Here is a 15,104-nt window from a genome sequence, read left to right on the forward strand (position 1 = left end):
TTGCAAATGTTCAGTACGTAGGTCAGGGAGATAACGATCCTTTTTACGTGGACAAGACGTTAGGGCCGAATCCATAGGCGTTAGCCTTTCGATTGAAACCTTAAGGAAGACGGCTGACAACAGGGGACTGCTGTCAGCAGGGATCTTGTGACCACCAGGCTCAGAACATGTTCAACGTACGCAGCACTTCATGACGATTTTTTATTGATAACAGTAAACACAATTGAAGCTCCTCCACGCAGACAAATCTTGTACCTAGAAACGCAAACACAAGAGGCCTTCACTACACCAGATAGCGCTAGCAACTCGCACTCAAGTAACAAACCGTTACGAATCACCCAAGGCGGCGAATTTCCATGTAACCAATGTTGTCACGACTGCGCTACCAACCAAAAGACTTGAACGTTTCGCCTGCCATTGTCGGAGGAAACCCCGGAAAGTTTTAGTATGGCCCATTAAAGGTAACACGCACCTGAGTGGTCAGTTCAGTGCGACACGCTCACTTGGGAACGACTGGTCAGTTTGCCCCGGTTAAATATCAAAAGTATGAGATAGAGACATAAATTCACGGGGTTGGTGGCAAGCATGTAAACTCTTGTCAAGTCTCTAGGTCGTACCATTCGGACCAAATAAGGTCGCACTAGGTCGAACTAAGATCAGTGTCCGAAGTGCCCTTGCACTGCATCTAAACGCAACCAGTTCTTACCTAGGTATATTTTCATATTGAAATGTCAGACGGGGTTATATCGGGTCAGTAACCTTATCTGAACTTAATAAGGTTAAACTGATACAAATATCAGCATCAAGAACTATCCTACGCCGTAAGTGCTTTAAGCAATGGGCTGTTAGAGGTCACCCTATATCAGTGGCCTCCCATGACCTTCGCGAAGTCAAAATAAGGAATGTGTTGACGACCCAGTGATCAAGAAAACTGAATGAACGTTTACAGCCCCCCACCCCCAAGCAAGGTTTTCAGCAAAAAGTATTTTGCTGTGATTTTGCTTTCACTTTCATACCTGATCCTAGGTGAAGTGAATTAGCTGTAATACTACTTTCGATTGTCCAATTGTGTAAGAAACTACCTTTAAGTTGTTAGACTTCGTCTCCCACTCCGCTGTCGCACCAGCTTGAAGCGTCTAAAAATTGCGTATGCTGTTGTAGATAGCCTAGCATTGACGTGCTACAGGTCAGCAACTTCAAATTGCATACGTTATATTTTCTGTCAAAAATCGGCCATTCAGCTTTTGTAGCTGTACAGAATCTGGCGTGGTTTTGCCATACCGTCTTGGAGTTATTCTAGAAAAATCCCGAGGAGAATAAATTGACCCCTGCCGCCACCCGAGTGTGCTTAAACCCACTAGCACTGTTTGCAGCAGGTATGCGCTGTTTCTGGATAACGCGTCCTGTTGCCTAGGATCCAGGTAATAATGGATGTAAGCAGACAATGAAATTGGCAATGTCATTGCAGCAAAGACCACTGAAGGAAACACGTCAGAAAGTGACGCAAAACCCGTCTGTTCAAACTGACCAAACCGTCTTGTCAACATTAAAACTCTGTTCAAACGCGTTTCAAGAAATGTTTAAAGCGCCCTTTGCTTCCCAAGCTAGAAAGTTCCGACTGACACGCTGACGCAACAGGCACTCCGGATCACAACAATACCGCTCAGCATCGCGGCGCAGATCCACACTGTTTTTCTCTACCAACTGCTGACTTAAAGTGTGAAACAGTTCCTAGGTGTTCACCAAAAGCTCACCCATGTTCATGTACGGTGTGAAATCCCTGTCGTGACAGACGCTGTGAACATTGTCCTACAACGAGTCGCACAAGCTGATAGCTTATATTTGACCTTTGACCTGGCAGAATGGGTTTCATTACTGACCACAAGCATGCAGTCCAATGCAAAGCATAATCAAATGCAAAGCGCAAGCATACGAACCAATCGCGGACTCCCGTCAGGACCTGGTGTTCCGCTGGTATGCACTTGTGTTTTCTGCGAGCGTCTATCTGTTTTAGTTTGGAAAAGGCAGGGGGAGGGGTCGCATCCCCCGCTATCAGTCCGTATCATGGAAAAGAGCTAATCAGGGTGGAGTTCATAACGCTTTACCTGAATGTACCACGGAAAACCGTTGTTTTTGATTGATCAAAAGTATGCACACTATGCGATCTTCCCCTCATGTAATCGTGCCTAAGTTAATTTCCGTTGTGGCATTTATAAAAACTACCACGCGTTTGTGTTTTAATAACATTGCTGGAGACAGAGCTGGTGAAATCGAGACGATAATATAGCAATTCGATGTGATTTTTGCTTCGAAGAATATCATGCTAGAGCTTGTCAGCAGTAAGTGCGTTGGCCATTTAAAACTGAAAGAATCGGCAACGTTCCCTTGTCGTTTCACATACGGTCGTTGTATACTCACCTCCACATTGGCATCGTTAATGCAGAGATAGGCATCGTTTATGGTGAGCATTGCAAATATCAGTGCTGTGTCATTACTGAACAAGGCAAATGATGCGCTAAATCTGGTATACATCTCGACCTTAGACGTTTTAGTCCTGTTATGGGTTAGATTGAAGCTCTGATATAAGGCAAGGTTGTCTTTCCAAACAGAGAAACCACGTCTGAATTCCTTAAAAGTTCTTCTTGGTCAACAGGCGCTCAAAAATTGCGGCACATCATTTCGATAACTGATAAGGTTGCGCTAACATGCGCCAAGATTCATCTACTGCCATCTAGCAGAAGGCAAAATTTTAGACATCTTTTGGTGTAACTTTGTAATACTCCAAAGTAGCTGGTTCGTCGAATGACACCCCGAGGAACAACAATTATTTGTGCTGTCCGTTTTTGATAGATTGGTCAACAAACCTTGAGCACTTTCGAGAACCATGACAAACCCATGACATAATGGATCCAGTCACCAAAGGAAGCAACATTGTTATGCTACTCGGAACAGCAAACATAAACACCATAAACATCATAATGGGCCGACCGATCTTGCTGTGCGCTGATCTTGACTCGATCCGCTTGGCGTAATGCTTGCGTCTGTAATGCTTATTCTCTAAGGCTCGAAAGTTCCATGGTTTAAACGTATTATGGCTTCCTTTCCCTGCTGACATTTTGCGTGCTGAATGACTCCAAAGTGGCCAGTGTTCGGAAAGTGGGTAAAACAGTTTATCTCACGTGTCCAGATGCCTTGTCACGAATGTTAACGTAACGTTTCTTCTGAGAAGGGCCGAGGCTGTCGATTACTGTTGGCTTTACTCCGGCTCCGAGCAGCGAGTGAAAAGCAAACGTGGGAGGGTCATCGTTGTTGCAATACGCCAGGCCGTGCAAAGTGAAGCTATTTCATGCCACACGCCGAGTGAAAACGTGCTCACGAATTCGGCATCGGATCCGAGGGTGCACAATCAAATTATAAGTACGGGGCTGAAGTTAAAAATGTTTAACGCTTTGACTTCCGAGTATTTTTTTATTTTTGTGCTGAAAATGACGGGTCCTTCAGTCTACCGGAGTACCAGCCAACGTAAGATTTTAGCCAAACACTGAAATATATGTGCTTTCAATATCTGGCGTTTCCAATGGTATCTATGGTCACGAATTCGTCGAGACATATGGAGCATTTCATGACAGATTGGCCTAGGCCCGGCACTGACATACTCCAGATTTTTCGATAGCTCGTTCTTAAGGTTGCCTCATAACCTGCCTGCAGCTGCGCAATTTTCGATTAAGCCAACACCATGGTGAGCAAGATAATGGTTGCAGCACTTTAAGGAGAATGCTCCATATTTATATGGGGGTTCGGATAACAAATAGCGATCTTGAAGGTCATCGGTACAGTTCACAGGCCTGTCCTCCCTAAGGCCTAAGCCCCTCTAGTTTCTGAGCTGCATGCCAGCGAAGATGTGACGACTTTTTCGGGGAGACTGTTTCAAGTCACCCTGGAATCCATGACGCCATGTCATAAGGCTCCTGCGATTTCATTGACCATGCGGTGATCAAGTAAAAAAAGAATGACAAGTCATTCATACCTGGCGTTCGTGAACACAATTTCTAGCTATAACGAGCGTCAATTGACTTTCAATCAATGTTACGCGAGATGCGATGACGTAATTGAACAGTGACGAATTATAGAGCAAAAGGCTAGTTCTACTAAACAGACAATCGTGTTGTCCAGAACGGTCTGTCCACGTGAAAGTATACCAATAGTTATAAGTGAGCTTATTTCATCATATCTGATGTTTGCTTCGATATCTTTTAATGTAAAACAATCCATTCAACATCTATACCACTGCATATTTGCACTTCGTGTTCTATATCTGGCACGCAGTCTGTCTAGTCATAAAAGGCTCGTGCTGTTGAGCTCAGAGGCAAGGTCCCTCAGATGATCGGCCAGTTTTGTCTCTGGCATTTTGGCGCTATGCCTTTGAAGGTTGAGCTGTGTGATTTTGCATGGCTTGAAAGTAGAAAAAATGTGATATCCTTTTTATCCCTTTATAGAAATCAAACCCTGCTGTGAGCTAGATTTGGAAAGCTCCACAGCACGTCTAGCAAGGTAATGGCAAATACATGTTTCCGCCCCGCTGAACTTGATAGGAATCCGTTGGTAGCAAGATCGGATCATTTGTGACCTAATGTGTTGTTTTTTGGGTAGGGGGGGGAGTATGACAGAAACAGTGTGGAACAAACTATACTCATGGGAATCAAAATGGCACACTGTTATTTTTTATTCCTTGATTCGCATTATTCAACAGATAAATCGCATATAACCTTCACAGCTGAGTTCTTAAGGCATTCTACGGAAACACATGTAAGGTATTACATCCTCATGTCATCACAAAATAGGAGAGTGGAAATTAAAGGGAATTGTTCACATTTGAAGATAATGAATCAAGCATCAGACATGATGAAACAACCTCACTTACAATGATTGGTATACTTTTTAAGTGGAAAAGGCTGCTCTAGACATCACAATTCTCTGTTTAGTAAAGATGCTCTTGTATGCGTCATGGTTTGGTTAGGCCATCGCACCTTCCACAATATTGATTGAGAGCCAATTGACGGTCGCTATATTTGGAAATCGCACTCTCGAACACCAGATAGGACGGCTTTGACAATTATATTTTGGCCTTGATCGCCGTCTGGTTTATGGAATGGCAGGATTTGAATAACGTTATCATGACGTCATGAATGCCTAGGTGACTTTGAAATTCTTCCGCAGGTATATACCTGCCCCCATTTTTGCGGTCGTGTAGCTCAGAAACTAGAGTGGTTTATGTCTTTAAAGCGGCAGTGTCGTGAACAGCGCCGATAGGTCTTCAAGATGGTTATTTCAGTTCAAAACCATAGATAAATGTGAAACACTTCCTGTAAAAATGTCGTCAGACTGTAACGACGCCTGTGCGAATCCTGAACCTCTCCGAAAAGCCGTCACCAAGTGAGAGCTTCAGACATTTTCGAAGGGTTACGCTGCAGGTTTATATGTGGGGTTCATACATTATAGCCAAATCCTTTTAGTCGATAAGGCCTACATATCGTTCAACTTACCATAATGCATGGAAGTTTTTGTAAGCCATATTTTTTTACAATCTGACCTTGAGATCTTGCGATCTCGAAGGGAATGTTCCACAGTTGAAGATGTTGAGGCAAGCATGATATATGGCGAAGTAGTCACTTGGAATATGTATATGGAATATGAATATGTATCTTTTAAGTGTGAAAGACTGCTCAAGAGATCACAACTTCACTATGAAGTAAATAGGCTCTACAATAAGTCATCATTTGATTACGTTATGGAATGATTGTATGACGTAAGAGTCACTGCCAGATGGCCGTACCAGAATTTCCACCTGAACGGACGGGCTCATTCATTTGTAGTGTTTAAATCTGCCGAGAGATGGCTGGCGTGCTGGCGCATGTTCGCGAAACTCCAGTATCGTTATCTGTGCGTATTTTGGCCCTTTCTTGTGGTGTTGCTGTATATTTGTCCCTGCGTTTTATCTTGTTTACTTGCATTCACATTTTCAGCTATGGTGCTTTTTCAAACGTTTCTATTACCAGGCTTACTTCCGTCATAACTTTAGTGTTCGAAGCTTGCACTCGACGCATCAAGATGTTCAAAAGACAGCTGATGGCCGCTGATGCCACAAATCGTGCTAAAGTACGTCAGACACGAATAATTCGATGATCATATTTGTGATGGCCATGAGCATACGTGGGTTTTTTCTGATTGGTGTTATGACTGACGCCGGTGTTCATCGCCGGCTGCCGCCATCACGCCTCATCGCTAGATGAACATTTGTAATGGAAAGCGCGTTGGTCAGCATGTGAGATGGATGTTGTTAAGTGCACGACTCGGCACTTGATGAGTCGGGTACACCCGACATTAACTAACACACGTGAGCCACAGAGCTAGGATCCAGCGGGTGCCCGGGTTACTGACGGGTTGGGTCCGGTCAGCCATTATGAACGGCTGTCTCCCCGTAGATTGCGTTACGCCCTTAACCACAGAACCACACTGTTCAGCTGGTAATGAACTTTAAATGGGACATAATACGGATGCGGCTGTATTTACCAAAATTAAAAGTCTTTCCCATCCTATCGACGCACGCCCAAATTGGCGAGGATCGTACACTGTTGGAGAATGACACTGGCAAGGGTCGCTGAATATCAACCTTGGATATCAACCCTATCAACTTTCCTCGTCCTGAGCCAATCCACACAGGTTGCATGCATTCGGTGCCCCGTCACATTTGTCTCAAACATACACATCCACTGGCGCCCATTATCTCTCACATGCTGGGTCCTTCTCCCCCCCCCCCCCTTCCAGCGCATTGGCATTTAGTAGTTGTGTCTGCACGAATCCACCTTGAGTTACGACGCGCTCGGGTGGGGGTGAGACTGACCCCCCAAAGGTTTTCCCAGAATAGTTTCCGACTCGACTCAGGCGTTTCTGCGCCCTCGCGTCCCGTCTGCCGGAGTGAGCTTTGCATGGCACCGCCCAACCGCGCGTCCCTCGGAGGCCGGAGGGCAGACAGCGCACCTGGTGGGACGGTGGATCCCATCGGCAGACGGTGAGCACCCGGCATGACCTGCGTTTACGCCTTACGGTCTCCAACGGCCGGCGTGCTCTGGAGGTTCGGCCTGGCAGGCCTGTCCGACGACTTTGTTCTTTGCCACCCTCTCTGTAAGCGACGATGGCGGGATCTCTATCCTTGCCGAACGTTCCGCCACCAGGGTCACGTGAGGTCTGGTGTACAACACGCCGGAAAGAGAACGGGCATTGTCCTGATTTCCACTGTCCTGATCTCCACCCAGGATCTCCCGAGGATCTCCCGCTGCACACAACAGACAGGAAGGATAGATCCAGTGACCGACGTGCATATCCCAGTACGGTCCGAACTGGTCTCTGGTCATGCCATGAACTTCGCCTCTTCATGCTGTCACGCCTGATGTCTAGTGAGGGACGAACGAACGACTCTGCCATCTCTTAGTGCAAAAGAACTATATCGTGCCTCCGTGTCGCGCTGCCCGTCAAAAATTAACCTGCATAAGAGCAAGCAGACTGCGGTCGCCTGGCTCCTCCTGAACCGTGACCAAAGCCGAGCCGCACTGCTCGGGCGTGTCCCGCGCATATCAGCATTTCGTGACCGCCAATACCAGTCCTGTGTGACTCGGCCCTCGTAAGAAGTGCAGCTGGGTCCGAATCGACGAAAAGTGTGCCAGGCTGGCAAGAGGTTTGCGAGCTGGATCAAACAGCAAATAAAAGAAAGGAAAAAGACGCGTGATCTTAAACAAAAGCCGCGCACGTGCGCTGGACGGGATTCAGTTGAGAGTTACACCGTTTCTAATCACCGGAAAATCTAAGAAGCCAAGAATCACATGAACCGAAAAACTGACAAATCGACTGAGGTTCTACCCGAAGGACGCCTTCATGAATATGCGGACAGGGCTGTGCGTCGCTATGCGCCGGTCAGGAACAGTGGGGGCCATAGTGAACTGACATCAATCCTTATGGTCGCTTTCGAAGGATAATTCAAGATTGCCTCGGCCGGAGCGCCGGCGCGCACGTGACCGGTCTTGGTCGCCAAGACCAGCCATGCGGAGCTCGGACGCTCGTATGCTGCTAGCGCCGCATGCTGCCGCTCGTATGCTGCTAGCACCGTATGCTGTCGCTCGTATGCTGCTAGCGCCGTATGCTGTCGCTCGTATGCTGCTAGCACCGCATGCTGTCGCTCGTATGCTGCTAGCACCGCATGCTGCCGCTCGTATGCTGCTAGCACCGTATGCTGTCGCTCGTATGCTGCTAGCGCCGCATGCTGTCGCTCGTATGCTGCTAGCGCCGCATGCTGCCGCTCGTATGCTGCTAGCACCGTATGCTGTCGCTCGTATGTTGCTAGCGCCGTATGCTGTCGCTCGTATGTTGCTGGTGCCGTATGTTGTCGCTCGTATGCTGCTAGCGCCGTATGCTGTCGCTCGTATGTTGCTGGCGCCGTTCAAGCCCTGTGCTCCCCTTCTCTGACATAGTGCCCAAGCTTACACATTAAAACGCAGTCGTCGCCTGTCTTTATAGAATCTTCACGCTTGTAGTTACCACACCCGTGATACATATCCAGACAGATGGTTCCATCTTGATACTTCTGCAACGACACGCGCGCATGACGTCATATGTCATATGGCACATCCCCTGCCCACCCATCCATAACCGCGGAATCACAGGATCCTCTTTCCCCTGCCACACACGATGGAAGGGGTTATCATGGCTCACGGCCGCCTGTGGGGAGGAGTCATGGGACGATTTCAAAGCACACAGTCGTTCATGGCCCGGTTAGGATGGGGGGCGACAGCTTGTGGACTCACATTGTGCGTGACACCAGACGTCGTGGCTGGGCAGATGACTGCCGAGCCGGCGTCGGAGTCTTCCAGCCGTGACAGCCCTGCTTCACTGAGAGCCTGTGTCTAGGTCGGCCCCTGCCCTCGGAGGCCCTCCTCGGAGAATTCTCCCGGGCACTTCCTTCCCAGAGACTTCTTTTTTGAAAATTTGCATCATGTTTCATTTCCTCTTCATTTCTTGGAACCGGGTCGGCCCGCCCTCGTCTCCCGCAGGATCAAATCGTGTGGCCGGGATGTCCCGTTCACACGCCGCGCTGTCGGGCCGGCAATCGTCCTAGTTCCTGGGATCGGCCTCCGACGTGCCCTGGGGCCCTGGGGGCAGAACTCGGGCGTCGCGTCGACTGCGGTGCTGCAAGGCCCGATCGGCCACCTCCTGTCCCGCCCCGGGCGGTTCCTGCGTGTTCGTGCCTTGACCTAGTCCCGCGTGGCGCCGACACCGCGGGGATCTAAGAGGGGGAAGGGTGAAGGGTGACACAGCTATGCTGTTTTCTCCCACAGATGGTCGGGCATCGCGCATCCATCAATATTTTCCCCCGGCCAGTAATAGATGCCCCCCTTGGAAGCGGCGGTCCGAAACGAAAAACTGGGCCGCTGTCTTTTAAAGTTCTGAAGGGATAGCTGTTTACCGCGCTCGGTCATCTTTCGCGTGTCGCTCTATCCTGCTGATCAGTTCAGCAGCTCCTCCACCACTTCTGCCGTTGCGGGGCGGCCGGGCACAGGTTTTAGTGGATATGCATCAACTTCCCAGGCTCCTTTAGGCCTAACGGTCGCGTTTGCTCGGAGGGGGAGTTCCTGGCCATGGCCGGCCTGCCTGCTATCCCCAGCTCGCCGGAAAATTTTACTGATACTGAACGGACAGTATGGAACAGTACAGCGTGTCGAAATGTATGCCCAGACATTACACGCCCAATGAGGCGGCGGTCTTTTCGGTACGTTAGATAGCGTCATGAATGTGTGGATGACCTTAAAGAAGTCAGCACGGAATGGTCCGAAAAAATTAATGATATACACATGTATATATATATATATATATATATATATATATATATATATATATATGTGTGTGTGTATGTATACGATGGATGTTACGAAAAATAAATGAGATGAAATAGAGAGATCGAGGGAAAGGGAGAGAGAAAGAAAGAGAAAGAGAGAGAGAAAAAAACAGGAAGAGAGAGAGAGAGAGAGAGAGAGAGAGAGAGAGAGAGAGAGAGAGAGAGAGAGAGAGAGAGAGAGAGAGAGAGGAGAGAGAGAGAGAGAGAGAGAGAGAGAGAGAGAGCGAGAGACGCAATAGGAACCCCAAACACGTATTTCTATACACTATTTCATAATCATCGATGCGTTCTGACACGTACAGTGTGGAAGTACTGCAGCATCTTAACACGCGCTCGGGTGGGGGTCAAATTGAACCCCTAAAGGTTTTACTAGAATGGTTTCGGAACGGCGCGGCATAGCCGCGCCATAGTTTGCACAGCTGTCGACAATTGAATAGTGGATCGTTTGATGTCAAAAATTTAGATGTACCTTGTAACATCGATGACCTACGGTATGTTATAGTCAGGCCGTGGTTTCAGCGAAGTCGATTTTTAGGGAATCGTTCAATCCGATGCAACAACGGAGTGTTAGACGAGGCCATACATCTCTGAGATGCTTTCTTAGGCAACACAACAATTGAATGAATAAATAACATTGCCCTATGGTCAGGCATAATGGTCATACCAAGGTCAAAATCAACTGGTCTTATTACCCTAGGGCTTGCTGTATGGGATAGTTTCTGGTGCTCATTTCGAATTTTTGGTTACAGGAACCGCATTATACGTCTTCCATGGACTTCTTAGAGGTCAGAATAGGCCATTGACCTGAATTGACCCAGGTCAACATGTTGTTCTCAGGAACATACTGCCCAGTGTAGTGTTTGTAGCTTATACAAACACAAAACTCAGAGCAGTCTTGTATGATTTAGGTCACCATGACCCTCAAAAGGTCAAACAAGGTCATTGAACTTAAATGGGAATGTGAAATTTTGCTTAGAAACAGTTATCTAGGATCTGGGGGTACTTTGAAGACAAACCTGGAACTCGACCTTGTTTGACCTTATTTGGCCCAAAAGCCATGACTTAGGAACCTGAAATGTCCACATTGAAATTGCCAAAGGTGCGAACATGAGGGGAATCGAACTCATGAGATATTACCTAATCTTGCCAAATGAAAACACAACATTATCAAATTGTGTTCGAATTGTATAGCAAATACACATCTAACAGCAACATAGTTGTGATGTTGCCAAAGTTACATTCTAACCCAATTATTCTGTCATCACAGTGGGTGATAAGCTTCACTTTTGAAGCTTGATATCTTATCCACATCACAGCAACTCCACCATACGGCCGTTTCATTACTAAACTCTCAGAAATATGCATTGAAGAAATACCAAAAAGACATGAATTTCGAATGCAGGGTATTCAACTCGGGTCGTCTCGAGCCGGGTCCCACTGCATCGGCCCTGACGTCTGCGAGTTTCGCATGCAACACGGCCTCAACTATCCGGGATGTTTACACGTTTGCTGTCTGGTTGTCATCAGCCACCTTCTTAACCTGACTTATTTTCATCTCCATCAGCTGCTGCTTGCGTATTAAGGCACTGACATTGATGCGGCTTTGCGAGAAAATAGATATCGCGAGAAACAGATATTGTTTGCAGCTTTGCGAGGTTTAGGGCTTCAAATCTCGGTGAGGTTCCACTGTCACACTTGATGATTATCTTGACGGCATCATGAATGTTCAGAAACCTTTTATTCTGGCCATGCCTGTTTCCAGCTTTCACGGAGTCACCCCTATGACTGCAAGGCAGTGCCCGTCCCAATTTCCTCCTCGTCGAAGTTTTAAGTTATCAGACTAGCGTTTCTTGGGATATTAAAATATCAACACAACTACCAAGAAAATTCGTTCAAAAAGACAGCTTAGTTAAGGAACATCATACCTATAATTGTTGTAAGGTCATTCTATTTCAGCTTGTTACTTACGAATGCCTTACATCTCGCAAGCACTGTACCATCATAGACTTTTTCTTGGGATAAACTGTCGATCTTGTTTAGTATATAGCATAGCAGCTCGCTAGTTAATAATGATAGCTATGCTGTTCATTTCAGCGGCTGCCATAACATGTTTCACAGCAAAAGGTCACGCTCTTAATCCCAAAAAATTGTGCGCACCTAGCAGGCACGTCGAGAATGGGAATGAAAACGAAATTAACTAAAGGCTGGAAAATGAATTAGCTTTAAACGACAATATGTTCGTGTAAAAAAAGCATTCACATGCCATACGGTACACAACATTATCACTGATAGTCAACTAGTCTTTGACGAGCTTCGTTAGCCTCCAACGGGCACATACACGTCACAATTAACACTAACTGGGGTGTAAAAACACACGTCCGACCAATTCAACAGCTTATTTCCTGAGTACAACAGCCGGACTCAGCCGATGCATGTGACACAAATATATATATATATATATATATATATATATATATATATATATATATATATATATTCTGCTCAGAATTCCGGTGCCGTTGCTGCCCCGACCACACTTGCACTGACATACTGAAAAGTATTTTGAATTGTGATGACTAGAGCCCCTGTGACATGGCAAGGCATACAAATGCTAGAACTCAAAGCAACACATTGTGCAGCCGATGGCTTGGGCGGATTTGTGAGCGCTGGGCAACGTGTGACGCGCCGCTCCTGACGCCGCCAGGACCCCACATCTCACCGGATCATCGAGAAACGTCGCCGGGACCGCATGAACAACTGCTTGGCGGATCTTTCGCGGCTCGTGCCGTCTTGTCACCAGCGCAAGGGCCGCGGACGCATCGAGAAGACGGAGATCATTGAGCTGGCAACGAAACACATTCGCCACCTGCAGGCGCACAGATGCCCGCGGCCAGGTAAAATGTTCCATTGGGCTGAACAGAGCGTTGCCTGAGCTCGTCCCCTCCCCCGTCGATGGTGCCGCCCTTGTCGCGCTACCAACGGTTCACGCGCTTTGATGCTGCGCTGAATTATAAATCAGCTGTAGCCTTTACTAGCTGCAGCCTTTACCAGCTGCAGTTTTTACCAGCTGCAGCCCAACAGCCTAAATCGGCTACAGTCTTTCGGGTCCTGCCCCCTCCCCGCTCTTACAAAGCAACGCTCTGTTTAGACGGCAACCGAGCGAGCGCGGCTGGCCGGCGCCAGGCAGCCGCCCTCCGCCAGCTGGCCGCGTCCTGCCTGCTGTCTACCTGATATCTCAGTCTTTGCCGTCTGCCTGATCTCTCTCTGTCTGCCGTGTGGCGATCTCTCAGTGTCTGCCATCTGTCTGATCTGTCCCTGTCCACAGTCTCTGTGTGCCGTGGGCCGATCTCTCGGTGTCTGCCATCTGTCCGATCTGTCCCAGTCCGCCGTCTTTGTCTGCCGTGCGCCGATCTCTCAGTGTGTGCCATCTGTCCGATCTGTCCCAGTCCGCCGTCTTTGTCTGCCGTGCGCCGATCTCTCAGTGTCTGCCATCTGTCCGATCTGTCCCAGTCCGCCGTCTTTGTCTGCCGTGGGCCGATCTCTCAGTGTCTGCCACCTGTCCGATCTGTCCCAGTCCGCCGTCTTTGTCTGCCGTGCGCCGATCTTTCAGTGTCTGCCATCTGTCTGATCTGTCCCAGTCCGCCGTCTTTGTCTGCCGTGCGCCGATCTCTCAGTGTGTGCCATCTGTCCGATCTGTCCCAGTCCGCCGTCTTTGTCTGCCGTGTGCCGATCTCTCAGTGTCTGCCACTGTCCGATCTGTCCCAGTCCGCCGTCTTCGTCTGCCGTGTGCCGGTCTCTCAGTGTCTGCCATCTGTCTGATCTGTCCCAGTCCGCCGTCTTTGTCTGCCGTGTGCCGATCTCTCAGTGACTGCCATCTGTCTGATCTGTCCCAGTCCGCCGTCTTTTCTACCGTGGGCCGATCTCTGTCTGTCATCTGTCCGATCTGTCCCAGTCCGCCGTCTTTGTCTGCCGTGTGCCGATCTCTCAGTGTCTGCCATCTGTCCGACTTGTCCCAGTCCGCTGTCTGCCCGATCCCTTCCAATCCGCCGCCTGTCTAACGTCGCCCCTGTCCGCCGTCTACCCAGCGGAGTGTAACGGTCGTGATTGGTGGCTAGTGACAGTTGCAGCCACCGGTGGCTCTGCGACGCGTGGTTGAACTGGGACCCTTTTTCGTCTCTACCGGTTTCGGTGATTGAGGGTTGTTCCGAGTGCCACGGTGCCTGCGCTCAGCTGCTTACAATTGCTACCGAAGTACCGTATTACGCCGCCATCTACTACCTGCAAATGAAATTGCATCAACGATGGTAACGTGACTATGTAGAATAATATTACTACCCTGACCATTTCGAGGGATTAGGTCGGAGCAAGAGTTATCTTGGTCCATGATTCCGTATCGTAATAGTTTCAGCTGAAAAATAATGTGGCATTGAATCCCCGCAGAATGCCGTATTTCGATAAAGCGATTATCTTTCTGCAGAAGGGTATGTAACTGATAGCTACCACTTCACCGAAACAGGTGACTGTCCTTAATATAGAATGGCTGTTCTTTAGAGTAATGTTTTTATTATTTTATGTTTAAGCATGCAAAATACATGAAAGGCGGACGCATCAAAGGACAACTGATGGACCGCTTCCACACGAGATTCCAATCAACTATTTGCTGAGAGAGTTCTGAGAATGGGCTACGTTATTAATGACTGCTAGGCAAACTTCTTTGCTCTTTTATCTGCTCATTATACATGTAAGCTGTCACCATCGTATTCCACCAGATAAACCAGAAGTCAGCAGCACGTTTTTACCAAATGCACATCTTTTGACTGAATTCATCTTTCAGGTTTTTCCATCGAGTGTTTCCGATTTTTTCTTATCCGTTCTAAGCGGAACACTGGTGCGTATTTACCGTCATCGCTTTTCGTAACGCTGCGTGATCGAAACAAACTGCATCTGAAGTAAATTTCACCGTGTTTTCGTCTGCGCCCGCTAAATCTTTCCAGTTTCACCGATTTACCGGATTTGTAGTTGCATGGCACTGAATGTGGAGGGCAAAATTGAATAATTTCTTATTCATATTTTTAAGGGGTCCTGATTTGCAACGTACGCAGTTTTTTTTGCTTTGTAAAATAATTTTTGGCTGTTTTGTATGGAATGCCTGACCATTAGG

At 47.8% G+C, this 15,104-nt stretch overlaps 1 protein-coding gene across 1 annotated transcript in view; it reads left to right on the plus strand.

Annotated features, from left to right (window-relative positions):
• The window catches only part of LOC119111585 (hairy/enhancer-of-split related with YRPW motif protein 1), a 71,635-nt gene that overhangs the window by 36,011 nt on the left and 20,520 nt on the right, over nucleotides 1–15,104 (plus strand). The window contains exon 2 of the mRNA XM_037235395.1: nucleotides 12,648–12,837. Coding sequence (XP_037091290.1) covers nucleotides 12,648–12,837 — 190 coding nt within the window. The remainder of the gene's footprint in view (nucleotides 1–12,647; nucleotides 12,838–15,104) is intronic.

This window comes from Pollicipes pollicipes, unplaced genomic scaffold (assembly GCF_011947565.3).
Source record: "Pollicipes pollicipes isolate AB1234 unplaced genomic scaffold, Ppol_2.1 Scaffold_7261;HRSCAF=8764_pilon_pilon_pilon, whole genome shotgun sequence".
Classification (NCBI taxonomy): domain Eukaryota; kingdom Metazoa; phylum Arthropoda; class Thecostraca; order Pollicipedomorpha; family Pollicipedidae; genus Pollicipes; species Pollicipes pollicipes.